The sequence below is a fragment of the Nicotiana tomentosiformis genome, chromosome 2 (assembly GCF_000390325.3).
Source record: "Nicotiana tomentosiformis chromosome 2, ASM39032v3, whole genome shotgun sequence".
NCBI lineage: Eukaryota > Viridiplantae > Streptophyta > Magnoliopsida > Solanales > Solanaceae > Nicotiana > Nicotiana tomentosiformis.
The window spans coordinates 63,140,716-63,163,525 of NC_090813.1; the positions used below are offsets into that span (position 1 = coordinate 63,140,716).

Consider the following 22,810-nt stretch of genomic DNA (forward strand, 5'->3'; position numbering starts at 1 on the left):
TTATTTTATAGGTATTATTTTTGTCATTGTTAGAATTTGAACTCTATTTTTTCTTTCTAATGGTTTTTACTAATTTGGTTGAAGTGGTGCAACCAATTATTATTATCCTCAAACATGTGTGCTTCATTACATTTACACGATGTTGGTTTTAAAGCTAAGCAGTGGATTTCCAGAACGGGAGGTTGAAATGCAAAATTGAGTGAATGGTTAGGAAGACATATAGATAGCTACACAAATGATTAGTACTTGAGAGTAAGATGATATTATTGGTGTTTTACGTACATACAAATAATCGAGAAGTACTCTTCATGATTCTGATCCAGAGTATATTCATATCCATTGCGTAGGTAAATAACTATCAAGAACGATGATTTATGTATGCTTTCTTGAAAATAAGATAAAACATTTTATTTTGTAAAAAAAATTTGTCTGGGGGAAATGGGAAGAAGGGCAGAAAGGAATCAAAATGAAGAATCACATACTGTTATGGACAAAATGTGTACTCTAAAAGGATGTATTTAAGAATTAGTCAGTGAAATGTCCTGACTCCTGAATTATCCTGAAATTAAAATTTTTAGTTTAAAATTTTAAGACAAAAATAAATCCCTAAATAACATCCCTGAGAATGGCTATATGTGCACTTGTCCCATAACAAATCTTGATGATTCTGATTGAAGCTTGAAAAGTGGAAGGAAATAGAAATTTAAATCTAGAGAAAAAAAGGGTACATTCTCCAAATTTGTTAATCATGCCAAGGCAAATATTGAAACTCAATTTGAAGGGAAAAAACATTTATTTGTAAGATTGGCTTTTCGCGATTGGTTTCCAGATTAGGTGACTTTGAGGATATAATGATAATTGAGAAATGGTTCGACTATATATATCACACTAATTGAGGGGATTAGCAATTCCACAGGCAAAGTGAGATTGCTAATTCCCTTTTCATCCCTTTTAAATTTTGTACGCTACTGATTAGAATCTACTCCCTCCAATCGATATCATGTCTTTTAAATTTTGTACTCTTCTCACGAAACATTTAACAGCCTTAATCACAAGGTATTTGTTTAAACTTTTATACTCAAATTTCATCCGGGTCAATTGATTTTGTGGCTCTTTACAAACTTATTTTTAGTTTTATGACCCTACCTCTTTCTTCTTCTTTTTTTACGTATGGGAGATTCACTTTTACACGTAAGAGATCTGTCATTTACAGATAAGAGATCTAAAAAGGTCATTTTTTTTATTTTAAAATTATAAAGAGGCATGATGTACAAATAGCCCATATAAATTTACAACGTATATATGTTATATAAACACAAATGTATATTATCTAAAGGAACTGAAAAGGCAATGAAAATTATGGATGAAGAAAACACATCTAAAGGAAATGAAAAGGCAAGGCATATGGTTCTATAAAATCCAACCAAAAGGATACCGTTTACAAGCCAATCCCAAGGGTCCTGTGGACATTATTTCTACTAAATTTTCTTTCAGGGGAATTTCTTCTATTTATATGCTTAACTCTTGGAAAGTACAAGCATGTTTCCTCAGCTGTGAATGAACGCGATCGTACTATCCCTCCCCGAGTGTCTGTCTGCATGTAAAAACAGTGCAGCATCAGCAGTCACACTTTCCACAGCTTGAAAGGAGGTTTAGCATATCCAATAAGCTAAGATCAAAAGACCGGATAAGTAAATAGTGCCAACATGTTCCATTACTTTTAACATGTAGACAACATAAGCTAAACTCAGCAAGAACGGTCTAGAAACACCGTGGTGCAGTATTATTTTGCCGTATCAGCAGATCTGATGTGGTCTGTACCTAAAAAAAGAAGATAGATACTCAAGTTTATGACTGACCTGTATCCTATTACATGATAGAGAATATTTTTCTTTATTCAGATAACATTATCTCAAATTAGTCAACTTACTGTACCTACATGCAGGTTAGGAATAAGATCTTGACAGTACTGTCATATATCAATATGATAAATAAATAGTTTAAAACTAATTTTAAAATGTCAAAATATGAATGAATCAATCGACTGTACTTTAATCCCAAATTAGCTTGGTTCGGCTATATGAATCCTCTATATCTGTTCCACTACTAAAAGGATGTTACATCAAGATAATAATCAGTAGCTTTAGATTGTTAAACTTAATTGTTCTCCAAAAGTCCTCCAATTAGGGAAAGTGATGCACTAAGTCATGACAGACAAAAAAAGTAGGTCAACTAATATGGAAGGATCAACAATCTCACAGTTACATGAAGTAACATAACAACCAAAAAGAAAATGGGCATGTTTGCAGTTTCATTATCTGTCCTATCCCGCTTTATGCAAAGGTTGTGTTAGAAATTGTATTTCTTGAAGATAAGATTTGCTGCTGGAGTATAAAAACAGAGAAAGAAAGGCCAACCCTCGAGCTCAACTTGGTAAGGCTTGTAGTGGCTGTAGTCTTGGTAACTTTTCCTAATGGATAAGTTTAACAATATACTAAATTAGCCCAAGATGTTTGGTCACAAGGTACACATTACCTGAAATGAGTAAAATATGAATGTACCTCAAATAATAGACTTCTATTTGTACGAAGAAGCAGCTCTGTAAGATGAACAGTAGGCCAGCTCTTTCAGTAGGGACACAACATCAGCTGATGAACCAAGAAGGTATCTGGAAGTAGAGCACTTTCTACCAACTGCACAAGAGAAGTAGTTATCAGCCTTGAGGTCAAGAACCGATGACCCTTCATGAACTGTCATTCTATCACGCATCATGGACCACCAATTTCCATTTTCATTACTGCCAGCTTTCTTGTCTAAGGTTGAGGCTTGCTGGGAAACTTTGTAACTAACTGCCCAATGCCCACTTTTACCAGCTGAATGATTTGAAGTATTTCTATTGAGATGGTTAGCTATCTTGGTTCTTGTAGTTGCTGCTTGTCCAAGAGGAAGCTCTGGCTCAAAAAATGAATAAATATCTTCATCCTGAAAGAAGTTTATTCCAAGCTAAGTGTTCAAGGAAAAGAAATACACAAGAAAGAAAACAACGAGTTGTACCTAAATGAATGATTGATACATAACAATTTTTCATGAGCAATATTCAAAGATGGAGGCAAAATGAAGCTACTAGCAGTGAGGTTCTGTGAAGCTCTTCACAAAGCTGCTGGGCAGAGCGGGTGGGAATAGAGGGTCTTTCAAGCTCCTCGCCAATGAGCAGTTGAAAAAACTTAAAACCAAAAGTCGCCTAGATTCTAGAGTCCCTGGGAGAGGAACATCCAGGAGTATAAGAGCAATGTTATTAAAAGCCATCTCATTGTCTCTTGAATCGATGAAGCGATGTGAAGCAAGAGGTTATCGCTTCATGGGTGAGGCCATAGGCTTCATAGAAGTTTGTGCTTCAAACAATGACGCACAAATAGATTCCACCGAAAAGCAGACAGTTGTTTGAATCACAATTTCAGGGAATTGGATTAATATCAGCACTTTTTTTATCACGGTAGTGAGGGCGCCAACTTGAGCGTACCTCGACTATTCCACCAGAACCAGCTGCATGCTACCTCCCGCTAGCATTGATACCAGGCAACTCTCATATCGGCATTATTGTATGTTGGATATTGAATTAATTGCAATTTGAATTATAGTCGTTAATCAATATATGTTTAGTAAATTTTAATGTCATAAATTGTGCACTTCAAAGAAGCGCGCACTTCACTTCTGAAGGACTGAGAAACAGCAAACTACTACAGCAGACAGACAAACAGGTTGATGATGTAACTGAAGGCAAACGAGGCCCCCAAAAGGCCACAACAGGCTCGGAAAAATCTGCAGACATTAGAGGGGTCCGGAGAGAAGTCTGTGGGGTACCATATGCTATCTTGCTCAAACTCGGGTGCGGGTATTTGATACAGGTGAGGATCTATAGGTCGGATTCTTCATCACATTAATTTAGGATTCGAGGGTATGGATTCAAGTGCAAATACGGGTACTAGAATACGGCCAATAAATGTAAATTACGACATATAAAGTATATATCTCGATTAATTAAACTTACTGAACTAAACTAAATTCAATTCTTTATAATCACTTAATATTTTATTCATAAGATATCTTTAATATTTTATTCATAAGATATCTCGCGTAATAGCAAAGCATTCTCTTACTTTGTATAACTATATATATAACTACCATCTCTTCTCATGGAAGACTGAGTAGATATACCCAGACAACATGAGGGAAAGCAATGGAGAAAGTCAAAGAGGCATACAACAACAACCCAGTAAAATCCCACTAATGGGGTCTTAGAAGGGTAGTGTGTACGAAGACCTTACCCCTACCCCGAAGGAGTAGAGAGACTGTTTCCGAAAAACCCTCGGCTCAAGAAAACAAAAAGACAAAAGGACAAAAGGAGACAATATTAGTATCACCACAGCAATCATAGGAAAAATAAGAACACCATGAAATCCAGAAGAAAGATGCAAAGCAAAAGCGATAGCTAGTAAATAGGTCCTTCACCGAAAAGCGAAATAGTAAGACACAACATTGCCACTAGCTATCTTAAACAAAAACCCTACCTGGCTAGTCCCACAATGGTACGAAGTAAGGCAAGACTCAACTACCTTCTAACCTACAACCCTAATACTCGACTTCCACATCTTCCTATCAAGTGTCATGTCCTCGGAAATCTGGAACCTCGCCATATCCTGCCTGATCACCTCTCTCCAATATTTCTTAGGCCGCCCTCTACCTCTTCTCGTGCCCTCCACAACCAGTCGCTCACACCTCCGTACCGGAGCATCTGGGCTTCTCCTCTGAACATGTCCGAACCATCTAAGTCTCGCTTACCGCATCTTGTCATCAATGGGAGCCACGTGCACCTTCTCCCGAATATCATCATTTCTAATCTTATCTATCCTAGTGTGCCCGCACATCCACCTCAACGTCCTCATTTCTGCTACTTTCATCTTCTGGATATGTGAGTTCTTAAAGGGCCAACACTTAGCCCCATACATCATGGCCGGTCTAACCACCGCTTTATAGAACTTACCTTTGAGTATCGGTGGCACTCTCTTGTCACACAGGACTCCAGATGCTAACCTCCACTTCATCCATCCTACCCCAATACGGTGTGCGACATCCTCGTCGATCTTCCCTCCCCCCTGAATAACTGAACCAAGGTACTTGAAGCTGCCTCTACTCGGGATGACCTGTGATTCAAGCCTCACATCCACGCCCACTTCCACCGGCTCAGCGCTGAACTTACACTCCAGGTATTCCATCTTCATCCTGCTCAGCTTGAAACCCTTAGACTCAAGAGCATGTCTCCAAACCTCCAGCCTCTCGTTAACACCGGCTCGCGACTCATCAATCAGAACTATGTCATCGGCGAATAGCATGCACCATGGCACCTCCCCTTGAATATGGTGTGTCAACGCGTCCATCACCAGGGCGAATAAGAACGGACTGAGCGCAGAACCTTGGTGTAACCCCATTACAACCGGAAAATGCTCAGAGTCGCCTCCTACTATTCTAACTCGAGTCTTAGCCCCATCATGCATGTCCTTAATCGCCATAATGTAGGGGACCGACACACCTTTTGCCTCCAGGCATCTCCAGAGAACTTCTATAGGTACCTTGTCATACGCTTTCTCTAGGTCAATAAACACCATGTGCAGATCCTTCTTCTTCCTCTCTGTACAGTTCCACCAACCTCCTAACAAGGTGTATAGCTTCTGTAGTCGAACGATCCGGCATGAACCCGAACTGGTTGTCGGATACAGACACTGTCATCCTCATCCTCGCTTCAACCACCCGCTCCCACACGTTCATGGTATGACTCAGTAATTTGATACCCCTATAATTGTTACAACTCTGGATATCACCTTTGTTCTTATATAATGGAACCACCGTACTCCACCTCCACTCATCCGGCATCCTCTTCGCCTTAAAAATAACATTAAACAACCTAGTCAACCACTCCAAACCTGCTCTCCCCATACACTTCCAAAATTCCACCGGAATCTCGTCTGGCTCGGTCGCTCTGCCCCTGCTCATCTTACGCATAGCTCCCACTACCTCCTCAACCTCGATACGCCTGCAGTACACAAAGTCACCGTGACTCTCGGAATGCTCCAATTCGCCTAGCACAATATCCCGATCCCCTTCTTCATTCAGAAGGTTATGAAAGTAAGTCTGTCATCTCCTCTTAATCTGGGCATCTTCCATCAATACTCTACCATCTTCGTCCTTGATGCATCTCACTTGGTCCAAATCCCGAGACTTTCTCTCAACTTGGCCAGCCGGAATAACTTCTTCTCTCCGCCTTTTTTCCCCAGTTCCTCGTACATACGACCATAAGCCGCAGTCTTAGCCTCCGTGACAGCCAGCTTAGCCTCCTTCCTAGCTACCTTATACCTCTCAATGCACGCTCTCCTCTCCCCCTCTCCTATGCTCCCCACTAACTTCAGGTACGCTGCCTTCTTCGCTTCCACTTTACCTTGGACCACTTCATTCCACCACCAGTCTCCTTTGTGCCCACCAGAGACGCCCGTCGAGACCACTAACACCTCTCTCGCAGCCTCCCTAATACAGTCTGATGTCGCTGACCACATAGTGCTCGCGTCACTACTGCTCCACCACGCTCCCATAGCCGACAACTGCCCCTCCAACTCTTGGGCTTTATCCTTAGTTAAGGATCCCCACCTGATTCTCGGTCTTCCTCGAGCAGACCTTTTCCTCCTCTTTAACATAATACCAACGTCCATCACCAAGAGCCTATGCTGCGTCGCGAGTATCTCACCCGGAATCACCTTGCAATCCTTGCACAACCCTCTATCACACCTCCTGAGGAGGAGATAGTCAATCTGAGTTTTCGCCACTACATTTTGAAAAGTAACCAAATGCCCCTCCCTCTTTGGAAAGCTAGAGTTCGCAATCACCAACCCAAAAGCCTTAGCGAAGTCCAACAGCGATGTACCTCCTCCGTTCCTCTCCCCAAAACCGAAGCCTCCATGCACCTCGCCATAACCACCTGCGGTCGACCCAATATGCCCATTGAAATCCCCTCCTATGAATAGCTTCTCAGCAGGCGGAACCTGGCGCACAATCTCATCTAACCCCTCCCAGAAGCGCCGTTTAACCTCTTCATCTAGGCCCGCATGCGGCGCATAGGCATAGTGTGCACTAAATATCAGCAAGGACTCAACAATCTTTGTTAAGATGCAATCTGCCACAAAATCCAACCACAAAACCATGCCAAGTTATATGTTGCGCAGAGTTTTTAGGTCAAAAGGGAGTTCCTACACTGCAATTTAAAAGCTTAAGTGTTCAGACTGGTCAAGTATATATGCTGTTAGCCATAACTTTCATCCAAATAGAGCATTTAACAGTTAATTCAGCATTTTGTCAACCATAACATAAAAAAGATTACACACCTTTGGCAGAAAGTGCCCTATGCATAAAACATAATCGATTGGTGCCTTCACATCATTGTTATGCACTATTTCTCCCAAAATACGATCAATTGCTGCCCCCTGTACCAGAATAAGCTGCATAAGAAAATAATCAATTTAACACAAAATGAACATTCTAGGAATGCCAGCACAGACCTTAGTAACACCAACTGCTCGAACCTCAACAGATCGACTACCCTGGACTACATCTACAGAAGCATTTGAAATTGGGCCTGTCCACAAATGTTGCAAGAGATCTTTTGATTGAAGTCTTCCAAACTCGATATCTGCATGCTCAGAACCCAATAACAGAATGAGTAGTCCAAAACGACAAATAAACATAAGGGTATTTATTTGATTAAAGATGGACCTAAATTGGGCATAGACTAATGACCTGTATATTTATAGTTCCAAACAAGTGAGGTCTCACGAAGCTCAAAATGAGAACGAGGGGTCCTCTCAGTGAAATACTCAAATACATGCTGAAACAAATGAAGATAGACTATGATTTCAAAAACTTCACAAATTTGAGACAATTCAAGTTCAAAATACAGTGTTTCACCTTCACGCTGTCAACCCAATCCATATTTAGATTTTCAGGCATCGTAGTCATCCAATTCCCCTCTGTTTGTCGCAAAAACATTCCATGTTCAGCAGCCAACCACATCCTATATTCTCCAAAATTCTGTAAATGAAGTCAGTCAACAAATATAAATGCTGATAGAAAGACGTTAACTTATGTAAGTAGGACACCTCATCAAGAACATTCCGGTCACTTCCACTGAGGACAACTACTGTCGTTTTTGGGTCATTACAGAGCTTTCTTAAAGGTTCTTTTAAATCTGGATGCAACTTAAGCTCCATTTCTTTTAGTTGATCAATCCTTCTTCCCTGGGCGTCCACTGGCTCTGTTAATGTGGCATTGAAACCCTGAATTACAGAGAATGATTGTCAAAACCAAGTATTCCATATTTAGGGAACTGCAAAGCAGCTTATCCCCTGTCTTCGTCATTCATATGTTCAAAACTTTTGGAACTATAATGAGAAGGAGCATTCAAAACACATACTAAATGAGACAAATAGCTTAGCGCAAGCAAAAATACAGAGTAAATTGGACATTTAGTTTGACTAATGCTCTACGATACAGTCCCTCTCCACTTCCAACAGGCCCAATAGACTATCTATAAATTAACAAATGGAATAGTAGAGAATAAGTGGAGCAGTGAAGGAAAAATAACTATTTTACCAATAAATATCATGACTAAAGCTAGATAGAACTTTTCGTTCTCATTTGGGCAAGTTCCAAGGAAGCTTTTCTTGGAAGAAAAAATGTGACTTTGAGAAAACGGCAACATCAGAACTACCTTGTCCTCAGCTAATAATATAAGTAGGTGAGACATCGTAACAGAGAAAAAAATATAAGTATCCTAGTGCAGAAACTCCTTAAATGTGCATAACCTTATGCAACAGCATCACATGTACCCTACAAGGATAGTTTCTTAAGACGACATCATCCCTTTGATATTACAAACATTTGTTCGACAAAAAACAGCAAAAGTTTATCATGAGACATATTTTGATAAAAGCCAGTTCAGCACTTTATGTTCAAATATGTCAGGCAGTAATGAGCAACACAACAGACTGCAGTCCCAGCATTGATTGGGATCCTATAGTAGTAAGGTGAGGTTAAGTAAACATGTGCAGCAGTAATGAAGAAATGACAGGATATAGATACATCAGTATCTGGTCAAAACAGCTATATGTTCAGTCTTTCCATATCCTTTATCAAATTCGTGAACCAAAAGTTAAATAAATGGTTTGAGAAGGCAAAGGAAATAACATCCTGAGCAAAGCAAGCCCTAGAAATCCGTATAGGAGCTACGACAATTGCTTCAGCCTGAGCTGTTTTAAATGCACGCTTTTAAAACATTATCTGCCTTTATGAACAACTAACTGTACAAACTTCATCTTTCAATAGAATGTAGAATTCACCAGCAGTGTCATACTGCACCGGTTTCCTGGATTTTGATCCTTTTGAGTTGACACCAAGTACTAAGACCATAATAATATATATAAAAATTATAATCAACGGGTGGAATTAGGATTTTACAAAAAAAAATGCATATAATATTTTTGCATTTTGGGGAAAGGAAAAAGGACTACCAATATAAGCAATCGATTATTTGATCGCAAGTAGCGCTCGATAGCCAATTTGGTTGGTAGCTGAGGTGGAATTTGTCTAGTCCTCAGTTGAGCTTCAACAACTGTATCATTGAGTTCGCTGCATAGAAGAAGAAAAAGTAGTAGCATCAGATTGCACTAGGATTGACATTGGGCAAAACTGATTAAAAGAGTGTCTGAGCAAACTGTTTGTCTTGTGACCGCTTAATTGATATTGTTATTGATTTAGACTTCAAAAAACGTGAAAAGTACATAATGTAGAGCATAAAGGGGGGTCCTTTATTATCAAAATACAAATGTGACAAGTTTAAACCATAAGAGCTACTCTGACACATTAAGGATATACCTTACAAATGTTTCAGCCCATTCCTGGGAAGTGTGAGTAGTGACATGCATGAAGTTATGGTGATGTCGTTTTTCTCTTTCATGGGCGGACATTGTTAGAGCATAACCAATAGAGGACGCAAGTTCAGTAACATTCCACGGGTTCACCAAAATAGCCCCAGCACCAAGAGACTGTGCTGCACCTGCAAACTGTAATCAAGGAAATATTATGCAAGAATACAACAATATGCCTCGGTCCCAAACAAGTTGAGTCAGCTATATGAATCCTCGCTGACCACGTTACTCCATTTAAGTCATCTCATGCCAATGTTATGCAAGAATATGCCACTCATATCATTTGTATAGCACGTCTACATGTGCAGTAGCAATCTGATGTTTAGTAAACAGTATTTATAGGGAGGAAGAGTTTATCTAAGGATATGATGCCACTTTCCATCCTGAATCACATTCCAAAGGGCTTCTGAATTCTAGAAGCCAATGTAAACTTGCATACAGAAGTTGAAGTAGAAATAAAAGCAACAAAATAGACACTATCATATATCCCTTTTTGCATGTTGAGGTATTCATTACCAACACCAGACAAGGCCTTTGCAATACTATATCTCTATCTTCTTAGGCAAAACATTAAGATTTCCATTGGAGCTTCTTTGCTACTAAGACCATGGTTGAGAAGGTGAACATAGTGAATAGCTCAATCCCAAAAACAAGCTCAATCATACAAAGAGACTACAATCATACTTAACCTATATGGGATGTTAACAACCCTCACCCCTTCCCCCCATGCTCAAGGCTGGCCGTCTGGAGCGTGGAGCAACATAATGTGTGTGACCCAACATTAGGTAGCCCAACATCGAGGATGAGCCTAGTTCTGATGCCATGTTGAGAAAATAACCTAGCTCCTATATCAACCCGAAAATCTAGCTCAAATGGTGAGAATAGGTCATATGCATACCGATCCAGGATTCCAAAAATGTTATTAGTGAAATCAAATCCATAGATAAAAAGAGAACTGCCTACCTCACTTAGAATTAGGACTCCTTTCTTGGATGCTTGGCAGGCCACAAACTCATAGCTGACAAGATTCATTCCATCCCTCAGGGATGTAACTAGAGCAACATCTAAACAAAATCCAAGAAACAGAAAAACAAGTGACAAAAGGAGCAAAAAGTGTATTCGGGAAAACTTTAGGCATTTTGAAACTTACGAGTGTTATCAAAATCATCATAAAATTGGTGGTATGAATTAAAAAAGAAATAAAATGTTAAAAAATAAATTATTATGTGCTGCAAACAAGAAAGATGCCACTTGTCCTTTCAAGTTTCTAAAGAGTAAGTTTTTTTGGCCGCCCATCTAGCATCTTTTTTGCCCTCAACATATACTATCATACATGGACATAGCCAAAAATCTAAAAACTAAATAAACAGTAGTATTAGTACATTCATATGTCAGTTCAGGACATCATCCTAGGACTGATAAGTAATTTGCACTCTTATAAAAGTTTTGGCACAGACGGCTGCAAGTTTTGCTTTCTTTTCTTCAGATATTGAGCAGGCAACCCCTTGGGAATGTGTTGATGTTTTCCTTTTTTCCCTTCCCTATATCTGTCCCTCTCTATCAGAAGATTTCAACTATGTTTTCCACCTTCTAACCATATTAAAGTTATTTCCAGTATAATTTATAGGAAGATAAGAGGCAGTTTACTTGTAAGGGAACAAGAATGAGTACCAGTGACAGCATAAATTGCGCACAGTGCATTAAAATCAAGAGAGCGGTCCTGTAAATATAAAGAGAATATCATTAGAATCTTCACAGGGCTATGGCAATCGCTCATAAAGCAAAAAGGAACGATGAGAAGAAGTGGCAGAAAAAGCTGAAATGAGAATAAGAAATACCAAATGCCACCAGCCAGAATCATGAACTCGTTCTCAAACTCAAATATTCACCCTTCAGTTTATTTTAGTGTAAAGTGGAAGATCCGTGTTTTATATCTAGTTGGCTTGATTCTTGGGGACATAACATCACATGTAGTCAATGCTTCTGTAACCTAACACCATCTTGGTATATCTATAAACTTTAGTTGACTTACCCCCCACAAAAATATAAAATAAAAAAGCACCCTCTAGGAGTGAAAAAAATTCCAATAGGAACCATCCCTTTTCAAAAACATTTCCTCTTATTATCAGCCACTTCATTAAACACTGTTGTATTCAAGCAACAAAAGTTAAACTTGAAACTTAGTGCTGATACAATTGACTCAATTCCATGATGTTTAACTGACCATCAATCTCAGACTGTAGACCTATAATTAATGTTTTCTACTCTCAGAAAAAAGTAATTGACAAATCCCATCAATGAAATGAAAGCTTTCTTGGGAAAATGACACCACATGAAATCTATTCAGAGGATATGCAATTCCAGTAGAAAAGATAAAGAAAAAGATTTTCCCGGTTCAGAGGATTTGCAATTCAAGTAGAACAGATGAAGAAAGATAAAGATTTTCCCGGATCAAGAGCAATATATTTTCTAATTATATATGATTAAAACCAAAGAAAAAACACGGAAGAACCAGACCTTCAGTATAACGACGTGACCTTTTTGATTAAGATGTAAGTAAGTATTAAAAGCAAGCAAAAGAGAATGTCATTCAGAGAAGATAAGATTGATGGAACCCTTCACGCAGAAATGCTACACCAACAAAATAATTCGGCTTATTTTATGTTACTGGTTAGTGTTATAGACTTTGTCAAAGTATTGGGTTTTATCCCTTCCGATAAGTAGAGTGATGTCAAAGTGTTGGGCTTTCCTCTGCCACGAAGTAGTAAAATTAGAAGTGAAATGTTTTTTTTTCAATCCATTTCAGAAATTAGGTTTGCATTAATTGACCTGATGCCTCAAAGTAGTAGTATTTGAAGCACGGAAACTATACTTTAAGGATTTGACTATGCAGCATTACCTGATAGAGTTTGGATGAGTCTATTTATCCAGCAGAAAGCTGTAGCAATACAAGGTTTCCTGACATAAACTAGCTGCTTAATCTCTAACAACAGCCCAAACACTGTGTGTATTAAATTACCAAGAGTTAAGTGTTAAAGGTAAGTAATTCCTTAGTTTGTCCTTTACTTTCCCATCCAGCCCAACTACAATTCGGAAGACGACAAATTGGTATACTCATAGCCATTCCTATATGCCAAGAAATTTTTATATAAGACTTTTTCGGGAATTACTTGAATGACATCTCAAGAGTTAATACAGTATCCTTTTGTATTTGTCGCAATATTTCTTTCACCTGTAGTACAATAAATATCTAAAACTGCCAAGTGCGTGTCCTCATGCTCAAGGTTCAACTGAGTTTCTGTATTGACATAAAAATCAGAAGAAGTCTGATCTACCATGAAGATGAGAAATTTTCAAGGAGTAATTACTCTCAGAATTGCTTTGAACATCCTAGTAGGTTATATCAAAAGGATACCTAGAATCATTAATTAAAAAATGACATCAGAAAAAATGAGAGCTCCAACTTTAAGAAGAATTCTGAAGTAATCTAGTATCTGTGCCCCACCTTTAATAGAAGCTGGGGAAAAAAGGCAGAGTCAGGAAACACCCATAAATGTCCAATCCAAAGAGGAAATGATAACAGAAGTCTTTCCATGAATAAAGAACATTTTATAACGGGATCCCTTTGGAAGAAATGTTTTTCGCATAAGGCACAAAGTAAAAGGACAAAAATTTTCTTGAGTATCTACAGATATGGACTACCCAAATTATAGCATAATATCAAGACACCATAGAACAAACAAAGAAACATAACTGATGAATCATCCACTGATCTGTTATTTGGGTACACTAATCGAGAAGATAAATAATATGCAAGTTTTTAATCATAATGAAAGGCCTTAACATTTTAGCAAAGATAGGATTCACATTGAGATTCCTTTATGTCGCATAACATTGAGTACTATTGAGAGTCGTTTGTGTTGTAGCATCAAAACTTTTTGATATTTGGTCCATTTCTTCTATAATTATGCATGTTATGAGTTACGAATGACGAAGATCTTCATTATGACTTTTATATTTCAGTTATGATAGTTTCCTTATAAGTAAATTTGTCATGGTGCGTACTACCTCACATTCCCAACTCCACTTTTATTTTATTAAAACAGTGGTGTTCGGGCCATCGTGTGCACTCCTCGAATATGGCATCGGCTACCTGCTACCTCCACATGCACAAGCACCAGTTAACTCTACCAACCGAGACTTAGGCAGACACGAAGAAATCACCTAACGTGTTTTGTCTGCTGGGATTTGAACTCTAGCCTTCCATTGTTTTCAACCCTCGGTGCTGTCCAACTCTACATTTTACCCTAAACAGATGTTGATATCCATGCTAAGTAGGTGTATTTACACCAATAGTACCTTGAGAAATTCTTATCTGTGTCTGCAATCGTAAAGTTTTAAGGAGTGAACTTACAGGCCGAGATGAAGCATAAATAAGTTGAAGTGTGAATTTAGAGACTTAATGAAAATAAGAGTAAAGGAAAAACAATTTTAACCAAATGTTGCGTTTAATGCGCTTCTAATATATGCCCGTTTGGCACTTCACACCTTGTATTTATCTTTTTATGATTTGGTACCTAACTTCATACTATTAAATGTATAAGATGCAAACTGCTGGCTCAAAATTAGATTCTGAGTCATGTGTCAATCCAGCAAACAAAAAGGAAATAATTATCATAATTAGACATGGGTAAGGAAAGGGGCAGGAGGGTTGGATTGACAAAAGAGAATAGAAGGAAAGTAAATGAGTTAGGGGTATGGCGAGGATCCAAATTCAGCACCAGGTTAAGAGGTGGCAAGGGGTGAAGGGGAGGAGATCCGCTGCAAGGAAACCAGTCTCCCCCTTTATACTTGTAAGAAAACACTCAACATTTTGGGCAAGAGATGAGTTTCTCAACTGTAACGTTTCAGCATCAAATTGTAAAATTAACAAATTTTGCTGCAAAGTAACAAATGTTGAATACTTCACCCTGTAAAATGCTTCTACCTCTACAATACTCCTTCAAAGACATAGGTATTAATGTCACCATTACATCAGAGGATTCAAAAAGGTACTCCTAAGACCTTTATTGTTATATCTTCTTTATTTATTTATTTTGATAGAGGGGAACCTTGGAGCAACGATAAACTTATCTTTCATGTGACCTATAGGTCACATGTTTGAGTCGTGGAATCCGCCACTGATTAGACTGCCCACATCACACACCCCTTGGCGTGCAGCCCTTCCGTGGACCCTACGTGAACGCGGGATGCTTCGTGCATCGGGCTGTCATTTTTTCTGTTTTTTTCTTTTTGATAAGTCCTTATCGTTTGATCATTATGATCTAGTGTTAAAATGGGGAATGGGAGACAGTGAACATTTTTGTAAAGGAAAAATGACAAAAAACAACTTGGGGAATAACCAATAACCTGTTAATCTTACTTTAAAACTCAAGCAACTGAGAAGACCCACTTGAAACAGAATGAACAATATCATACCGATTCAACATTTTAAGAAACTGCACGACATCCAGAAATTACAGCATTCCTAAAATTTAAAAAACTTAAAATGGAAAAAAATAATTCTCAAAATACAGAAGAATCAATCATTGAAAATAAAAAACAAAACAAGTTGCACCAACTTAGGACTTTACAAAAGTATCAACAAAATCAAATTGCAAAGCATTAGAGCCTAGCATGATTAAAACAGTAATACATATCCATTAATATCAACAATTAAATTCATACTATAAAGTAACAAGAGACAGACCAAATGATGGATCGGGACAGCTGTTAGAGTTCCAAATCTTCCATTGATGCGTCCCACAATTTCATGTACTTGGCACGTAAGCTTTTGATCTGCTCAACAGGTTTAATAAGGAAATCCCATGATAATTATCAAAATGTTTAACAAATAACAAGGCTTTCTTGGCAATAATATACCTTACTACCCATATGCGGATTTTATTTTCAATTTTACAAAGTTAGTCTAAAAATCAGAAGTTTTGAGTCATCTTTCTCAATGATAATTTGACGATAGCATATATATAATGCACAATAATTTTAGAAATTACACTAACAATTAACGATTCAATACAAAAAAAATCTTGAAAGATCATTAATTACTGTGCTTTACTGCTTTATAGATATGAATTTTTCTACTTGGTGCAAAATCTTTTCTTCTTTTTTTTGAGGAGGATATAAACGAATCTTTTTTTTTTAAATCAGAATCCACTCTTTCCAACTTCGGAACTCAGAAAATGATAGGCCTACCCCTTGATCCTTCTGCAATTAAGTACCAAAATTGGTTCATTTGATTCGCCAGCAGGATTCAAACTCTTGATGTACCTCGCCCTCAACATTACTCCTGTTTACAGATCTTCTCTTCCATTCAGTCCACTCGAATTTGCACTGTCAGTCTTTGAACATTCGGAAGATTTCTCACAGGCAAAAAACAAGGGACTTTTCCATAGAAGATAAAAGTACTGACTTATATTTCTTAATGCCGTTAAACTAGGGTTAATTACTGCATAAGCAGTGTCTTTTTGCCCTATTCAAAAGATGTCAGATCAGAAGACAGAGTCACCTGAGATGAAAACAGAAAGTGAGTGAGCTAAGAAGAGGCTATTAGAAGCTGACAAGGTTCACGATCTCGAGCGAGGAGGAAAAGGGAGAATGGAGAAGATAAGAGAGACATCGGAGAGATACAAGCTTAGAGAAGAATACCAGAAAGATGCAATGTTGCAGATAGGATTATCGGAATTTTAGAGAGGAGGAGCTTTTATCTGTAGAAGTTTTTAAGGATCTTCTATTGCAGTTAACAAATTCGAATTCATTAAGTTCGCGTATCACAATCCAAGAACATCGTCATTTTTCCTTTCTTTTTCTTTCCAGATGTTCTTGACAACTAGCAGTATTTTTGTTCACAAAATCTACAAGACATGATTCAGTAGTAGATGCAGATTATATGCTGTAATTAAACAACAGAAATAAACTTGATGACAAGGAACATACACTCGGGGACATCTGTCCTGGTTGGCACTGCAATTTGTAGCAAAACTACCTTGTCGCGCCAGTCTGGGTTCTCTTCGAGGAATTTCTCAAATGCCAATATTTTTTGGGGAATTCCCTTAATCATATCCAGACGGTCTACGCCCAGCATTACCTGTAAATTAACAAATTGCCAATCAAAAATCAGTAAATAAAGTTTATTTAGGTTTCCATCTTTGCTTCTCTTCAATTTTCTTCCTTTATTCTCAGTCATCCCATCTATTATATAGATGGTCATCTCACTTTTCTTTGTCTACCTCGCACCAATACGTCGCTTTAAAATGAGAAATTTAAAAACAAGTTGTAATACTGTGTAATCAAGGTCTAAGGCAACTCTTCTTGTGATAATGACTGAGATGGGATAATATATCTGTTTTCACCTTTTTTTCTATATTCCAATTTTTTGGTGTTTTTACGAGGAAGCATACATCAAACTGTTGCACTGAGGATGACAGAAAATTTGAGGAGTGAAATAATTAAGGCATTCCATATTTCGAGCTATACTGATTGAATGCTGTAAAAAAATCTGCATCATGGTGATCTAAGATTTTATACTGGAACGAACCTTTCTGCCAGCAAATCTTTCTTGCAGTTCTTTGATATGGTGCTTGACTGGAGAAAGCTCAAGAGCTCTAATGAACCGATCAGAATCTATCCCGATAGGGAACTGTTCATCCAAAGGATCCAGTCAATATATCATCCATAACCTTTTGCAAAAGTAGAAACTTGACTTAAGTTGCAAATGATGAAAAAAGAAAAAATATAAAACATTTAAAGCTATCAATAAATGCTTCATATACTGCAGCAACACGCGTCAGCTTTCCTTGGTCCTCCACTCCTTCAGGTGTGCCCTCAAGCCCAAGAATGCGAGTGCAAGCACTAACAAAATGCCTTGCATAATCGTAAGTGTGGAAGCTGTAGACAAAATCAAAAAATCCAAAACCGGAGTCAGCTGAAAGCTCTTAACATAAAGGACAATCTAAATCCTCTTGCTGCAAAATTATGAAGTACAGAAAATTTTCATAGTTCAGAAAATAGTCATGGATTCAAAATAAGCTGAACTTCGTGATGTTAATGAGGCACTTATCCCCTTACTAAATTTACTGATGGTATTTGAAAACACAAGCAGTTTGTTTCCCTGGTGGTATGCTTCTCAAACCCTAATTTATCCATCACCATCACAACAATAAGAATTTTCTCATTCTAAACCTCTTGAGGCAAGAAAAAGAAAAAAAAAGTAAAAAAGTAAAAGGGAGAGTTTGATTTTCTTTAAAAAGTCCTTCATTATCATTACCTTGTTGCTTCTTTAATTAACCAGAATTTGCTCACAATATGTTAAACACTCCTTCCCAATAATAGGCATCAACCAAATTGGACACAAATGGTATCAAACCTTTATTCCTTCTTCTGAATACTACTTTAAGATAGTCTTTAGGAGAAGGGTTGGTTAGTGCTTACACTAATCTAGACCGTCCACAGACGATCTTGTTACGCATTGCATCCTTAAGAGTTAAAACTGCTTTACATTCTTTTCCCCCAGATTCATTTAAGGTATAATATCTCGTGGTGAAACAGCACGAGAACATTAGTTGGTACAATCGGTAAGCGTCTCTTATGCTCTTTCTAGGTAGCCTTGTCCACTCCGTTACACCGATCTTGAACAATACCATAATTCAAAAGTGATAGTTGTTTGCAATACCTAAGCAATTTGTGACAATATTTGAATTGTTGAAAATAGAGATAAGTGACTGACCCAACTAAATCAGCAGCAAGAACTGCTCTTAACAGCTCTGATCGAGATGGCAATGTCCTATGAATTTCGGATGAAGGAAAAGGTGTGTGAAGAAACCAACCAACTTTCATTTTACTATTATACTCTTTAAGGCATTTTGGTAGAAACATCAGGTGGTAATCATGGCACCAGACGACATCACCCTCTTGATAATGCTCATTGATGACATCAGCAAACATCTGGTTTGCCTTCTTGTATGCAGCAAACTGGGACTGGAAGCTACGGGTGGTTGCAAGACGGTCTTCTTGCGGAAGTGGGAGATAATGGAAAAGAGGCCATAGAATGTTATTACAATAGCCGTTGTAATATTGGTGAACAGTTTCTTGATCAAGAAAAACTGGAATGCACCTCTGCAGTCATGTAAACAATAAAGCACATAAAAATCCAACCTTTTTATGGTAGTTGTTATACAGATATTAAATTTGATAGCATGCATCAAGGTAAAATCTTTTAGATGAAGTTCAGTATTTTATGACATGTTGATGTGGCAACAACATATAATAGGCGGTATACAGAAGTAGAGGCTCTACACATATCACTTTGTTGACAAGTATATATCAAGAATTTAAATTGGGACCTATTTTACAAACCTTTTCAGCTAGAGCTTCAGTAAGTGATCTCTGACCAATTTCATCAGATACATTCACCCCAGCCCACCCGATCCAATTTGCTTCAAACTCGTTGACACCTTTAACAAAATAAGAAGACATCAGTTAGCACACATACAAGATGATAAGAACCTCACTGAAGCTCAAATGTAGTAGATAATTTAAGAAGATAAGGAAATGAACAATGCCTGCAGAGAAAAAGAAAGAAAGGTATCAAGAGCAAAATGTGCTAGTCATTTTTCGTGTATATAGAGCATTATTTTTTTGGCTTACCCAGCAGCGCTCGAACTAAACCCCCTACACTAACTTCTAGAGCCCATGAATCTTCGCCTTTCCTAACAGCAGAAACAGGCAACCGATTTGCCACAACCAACAATCTTTGCTTTTGTGGTCGTCCATCTAGCCTCTCAGAGCCATCAGAAAGGGTTTTTGCTGCTACAAGTCCTTCAATAAGCTCTTCATCTCGGGTTCTCTTATCGCCATCTGATAGACAGAGTTCAATTCCATTTACAGAAACATCTGAGTCTCTGTAGCCATCTCTTATGCCTTCATTTGCATATAGAGACCTGCTGGATTTTCGTAGTTCCCTTTCTCTTAAAAGCCTTTCCAATCTAGATGGAACACCATTATACTTGATTCCAGGCGTTTGTAGGATCTGTGTTTGAATTGAATTAGTATAAGTCATGAATCATATGATGCATTTATTTATTCACAAAGCAGATTATCTTCGCAAAAATTTAAAAATCATAACACTTCAGTCAAATGATACAATTATGAAAACATAACTTTTCCTGTCAGTTAAAAGAATGGACAAATTTCATATTCACCAAAAAGGACAATGTGAACAGTTATAGCGTCTGCGTCTCTTCCTTAAAAGTGACAATCTGAAACACATCCAATTAACTGTGAGGAAACTAATACTATAAGTTATGAGCTTTTTGGTTAATTTACCATTGCCCTGATGGAATACAAAGGTAGACCAAAAATGGGAAAAGGAGTTTTCACACAAGAACCAATCTTTAACAAACATTGAAGTTAATAATAAAGGGAAAAAATAAAAAAAACATCAACCAGAAAGACGGGGATGAAGAAGTAAAGCAGAAACTTTTAACTGAATTTCATGAGAGGAACATTTTACCTAGAATTAGCTGTTCCAAGGAAAAAAACATAGAACTACTCTATACATTAATTTGTTGCATTTAGTAGTGAAATAGTGAATGCATGTTCCCGCAATATTAACTCATAACGTGGCCTTAGATAACGAACAACAACATATCTATCACAGTTTCCCAAAACCCAATTCCTATTTTAAGTATATAATAAGAGAGAAACCAAAAAAGGAACAACAAAATCAATATCCATTTTACACAAAGAAATAGCACAAAAAGTAAAATTCAAGAACCAGCAACCAAGAGCACCCCCAATAAAACTCAATGCACAACCAAAAGATCTCAGCAAGTGTTAAAAAAAAAAAAGGAATTTTTTTCAAGAATTAAAGTACCAAATTGTTCTGAGGAATGCGGGTATCTTCAATCGACTCCATCTTCAGCACCGACAATTACAACAACAAGAAAGACCCAAATGAGGAATTGGGATATTGAATTTGAAGTGGAAAGACAGTCCATATAGAGACATACCAAAGCTGCAAGCTGTCACAATTTTTGTATGTATTATGTAGAGAAGAGAGAAAAAAATCTGTAATCTGTAAATAGAGAAAGGAAAATGGAGAAACGAACAAGTCTAAGGGATTTTTGCAAATTTCATAAAATCCAAACCCTTTTGAGGAGAGAGTGTAATAGAGAAAGTTTTGCAGGAACACGGGTTTGGTTTTCTCGCCATGCAGATTGCAGCAGCTGTTCAAGGTTTCCCTTATGGCCCCTTTTGGCACCAAGCCAACACATGTTTCTTTTTTTTCAAATTATTGTTTTTTTAATGAGTAAATAAATAAATTACTACTCTCCAACTCTCAACTAACCTTTTTTTGCCCCCTAAAGTTCCAAAATTGAGCATTAATGACTCAGCAGCTGTATCGAAATTCTTTCTTTCTTTTTTTTTGTCTGTTGAGATTTCCAAGTCCTTTTTGTGACTTGGTGGTATTTCACTTCGGTTTTAAATTATACTCCCTCGATTCCAGTTTAGATGCGTTCCGAAAAGAATGGTCTTTTTTTAAATTTGAAAATAATTTAATTTAAATTTTTAATTTTATCTTCAATGACAAGTTTTTATATCCACATAAATACTCTGGCATATTTAACACTCACACAAATATTATGACTTGTTTAGGATCACATGTTCTAAAAGTTTTCGTTTCTTTCTTAAATTTCGTGACCATTTAAATAAGTTCACATAAATTGAAAGGGAGAGATTATGCTCCGTAAAAGGCTTTTCTTTATTAACAATATTATTTATTTGATTATATAAATATTTTTTACACCTCTAGACATAGATTATAAACTCGTATATTTCACTAGCATCCTATCAAAGCTCACTGTCTTAATAAAATTACATATTGCATTGGATTATTTGGTGCTAATTTATTTTAACCATTTGTCTGGGAAAAGAAAGAGAAAATAGAGGTAAAAATACGAAATGTCTTTTGCTTGTCTTGTCACTTGTGTAGTTATTACGGGAAAGAACAAGAAAAGGTGAATAAAATTATGTGGAGGAAGAAGTTCGTAGCATCCAACAAAAAGAATTCGAATACCAAAAAAATTAATCAATATTTCTCACAAAGCAAAAAAAAAAAGGAAAGGAATATTCTCCTTTTATTTAGTTTCTTTTCTCAATAAAAGGGTTAGAGTTTGTGGCTTAGTGAATTTTACTTGGCCATGCTTGTTTCTTGTTTTGTTATTGGATAAGTCTCCAATGAATATATACTTTGAATGGGCTCATTTTTCTTATCTTTTTCCTTAAATATCTGCTGCTACTATTTTTGGACTATTACATAGGATAGTAAAACTAACCCAAACTCATTTGACTTGCCCAATCCGTCCAAATTTTAATGGGTTTGGGCTAGAACGATTTTGAAAATGGATTTTTTTAGGATAGCTTAAGTTAACCCATTAAAACTCATCAGCCCAAATAGACCGATGATGATGCCCAACCTTGACCCATGAAAATGTTCAATCTTAGGAGTCGTTTGGTAGGGTGTATAAAAATATTGTTGAATAAGGTGTATTAGTAATGAAAAGATTAATAATGCATGGGTTAGTAATGCAAACATTAGTTATGCAGAGATTATTTCTTATCCATTGTTTGGTGTGGCGTATTAAAATGCAATGCATAATTTTTAAAAAAATTAGTTGTTTACAAAAATGCCCTTCATATTCTTTAGCTTTAAAGAACTTTAAAGATAA

At 37.2% G+C, this 22,810-nt stretch overlaps 1 protein-coding gene across 8 annotated transcripts; it reads right to left on the reverse strand.

Annotated features, from left to right (window-relative positions):
- Positions 1-1,379: 1,379 nt before the first annotated feature.
- On the reverse strand, positions 1,380-21,355 carry LOC104105815 (alpha,alpha-trehalose-phosphate synthase [UDP-forming] 1-like). 8 transcript variants are annotated; one of them, XR_011413920.1, is made up of 21 exons: positions 20,956-21,355; positions 19,728-20,109; positions 19,437-19,534; positions 18,808-19,196; positions 17,855-17,969; positions 17,620-17,721; positions 17,019-17,169; positions 15,775-15,863; positions 11,697-11,745; positions 10,989-11,089; positions 9,973-10,160; positions 9,609-9,726; positions 8,199-8,375; positions 8,008-8,130; positions 7,840-7,927; positions 7,602-7,732; positions 7,428-7,526; positions 2,562-2,982; positions 2,418-2,470; positions 1,719-1,821; positions 1,380-1,594 (listed from the first exon to the last, which is right to left on the reverse strand). XR_011413920.1 is itself a non-coding variant. In XM_070195465.1 (20 exons), the coding sequence occupies exons 2-19, from the start codon at positions 20,995-20,997 to the stop codon at positions 2,578-2,580; spliced, it is 2,847 nt and encodes a 948-aa protein (XP_070051566.1). In that variant the 5' UTR covers positions 21,092-21,355; the 3' UTR covers positions 1,380-1,594; positions 2,562-2,577. The 8 variants fall into 8 exon arrangements, 5 of the variants coding, with proteins under 5 accessions (XP_070051566.1, XP_070051563.1, XP_070051565.1 ...); XR_011413919.1 differs by lacking the exon at positions 2,418-2,470; XR_011413918.1 differs by lacking the exon at positions 1,719-1,821.
- Between the last annotated feature and the right edge of the window lie 1,455 nt (positions 21,356-22,810).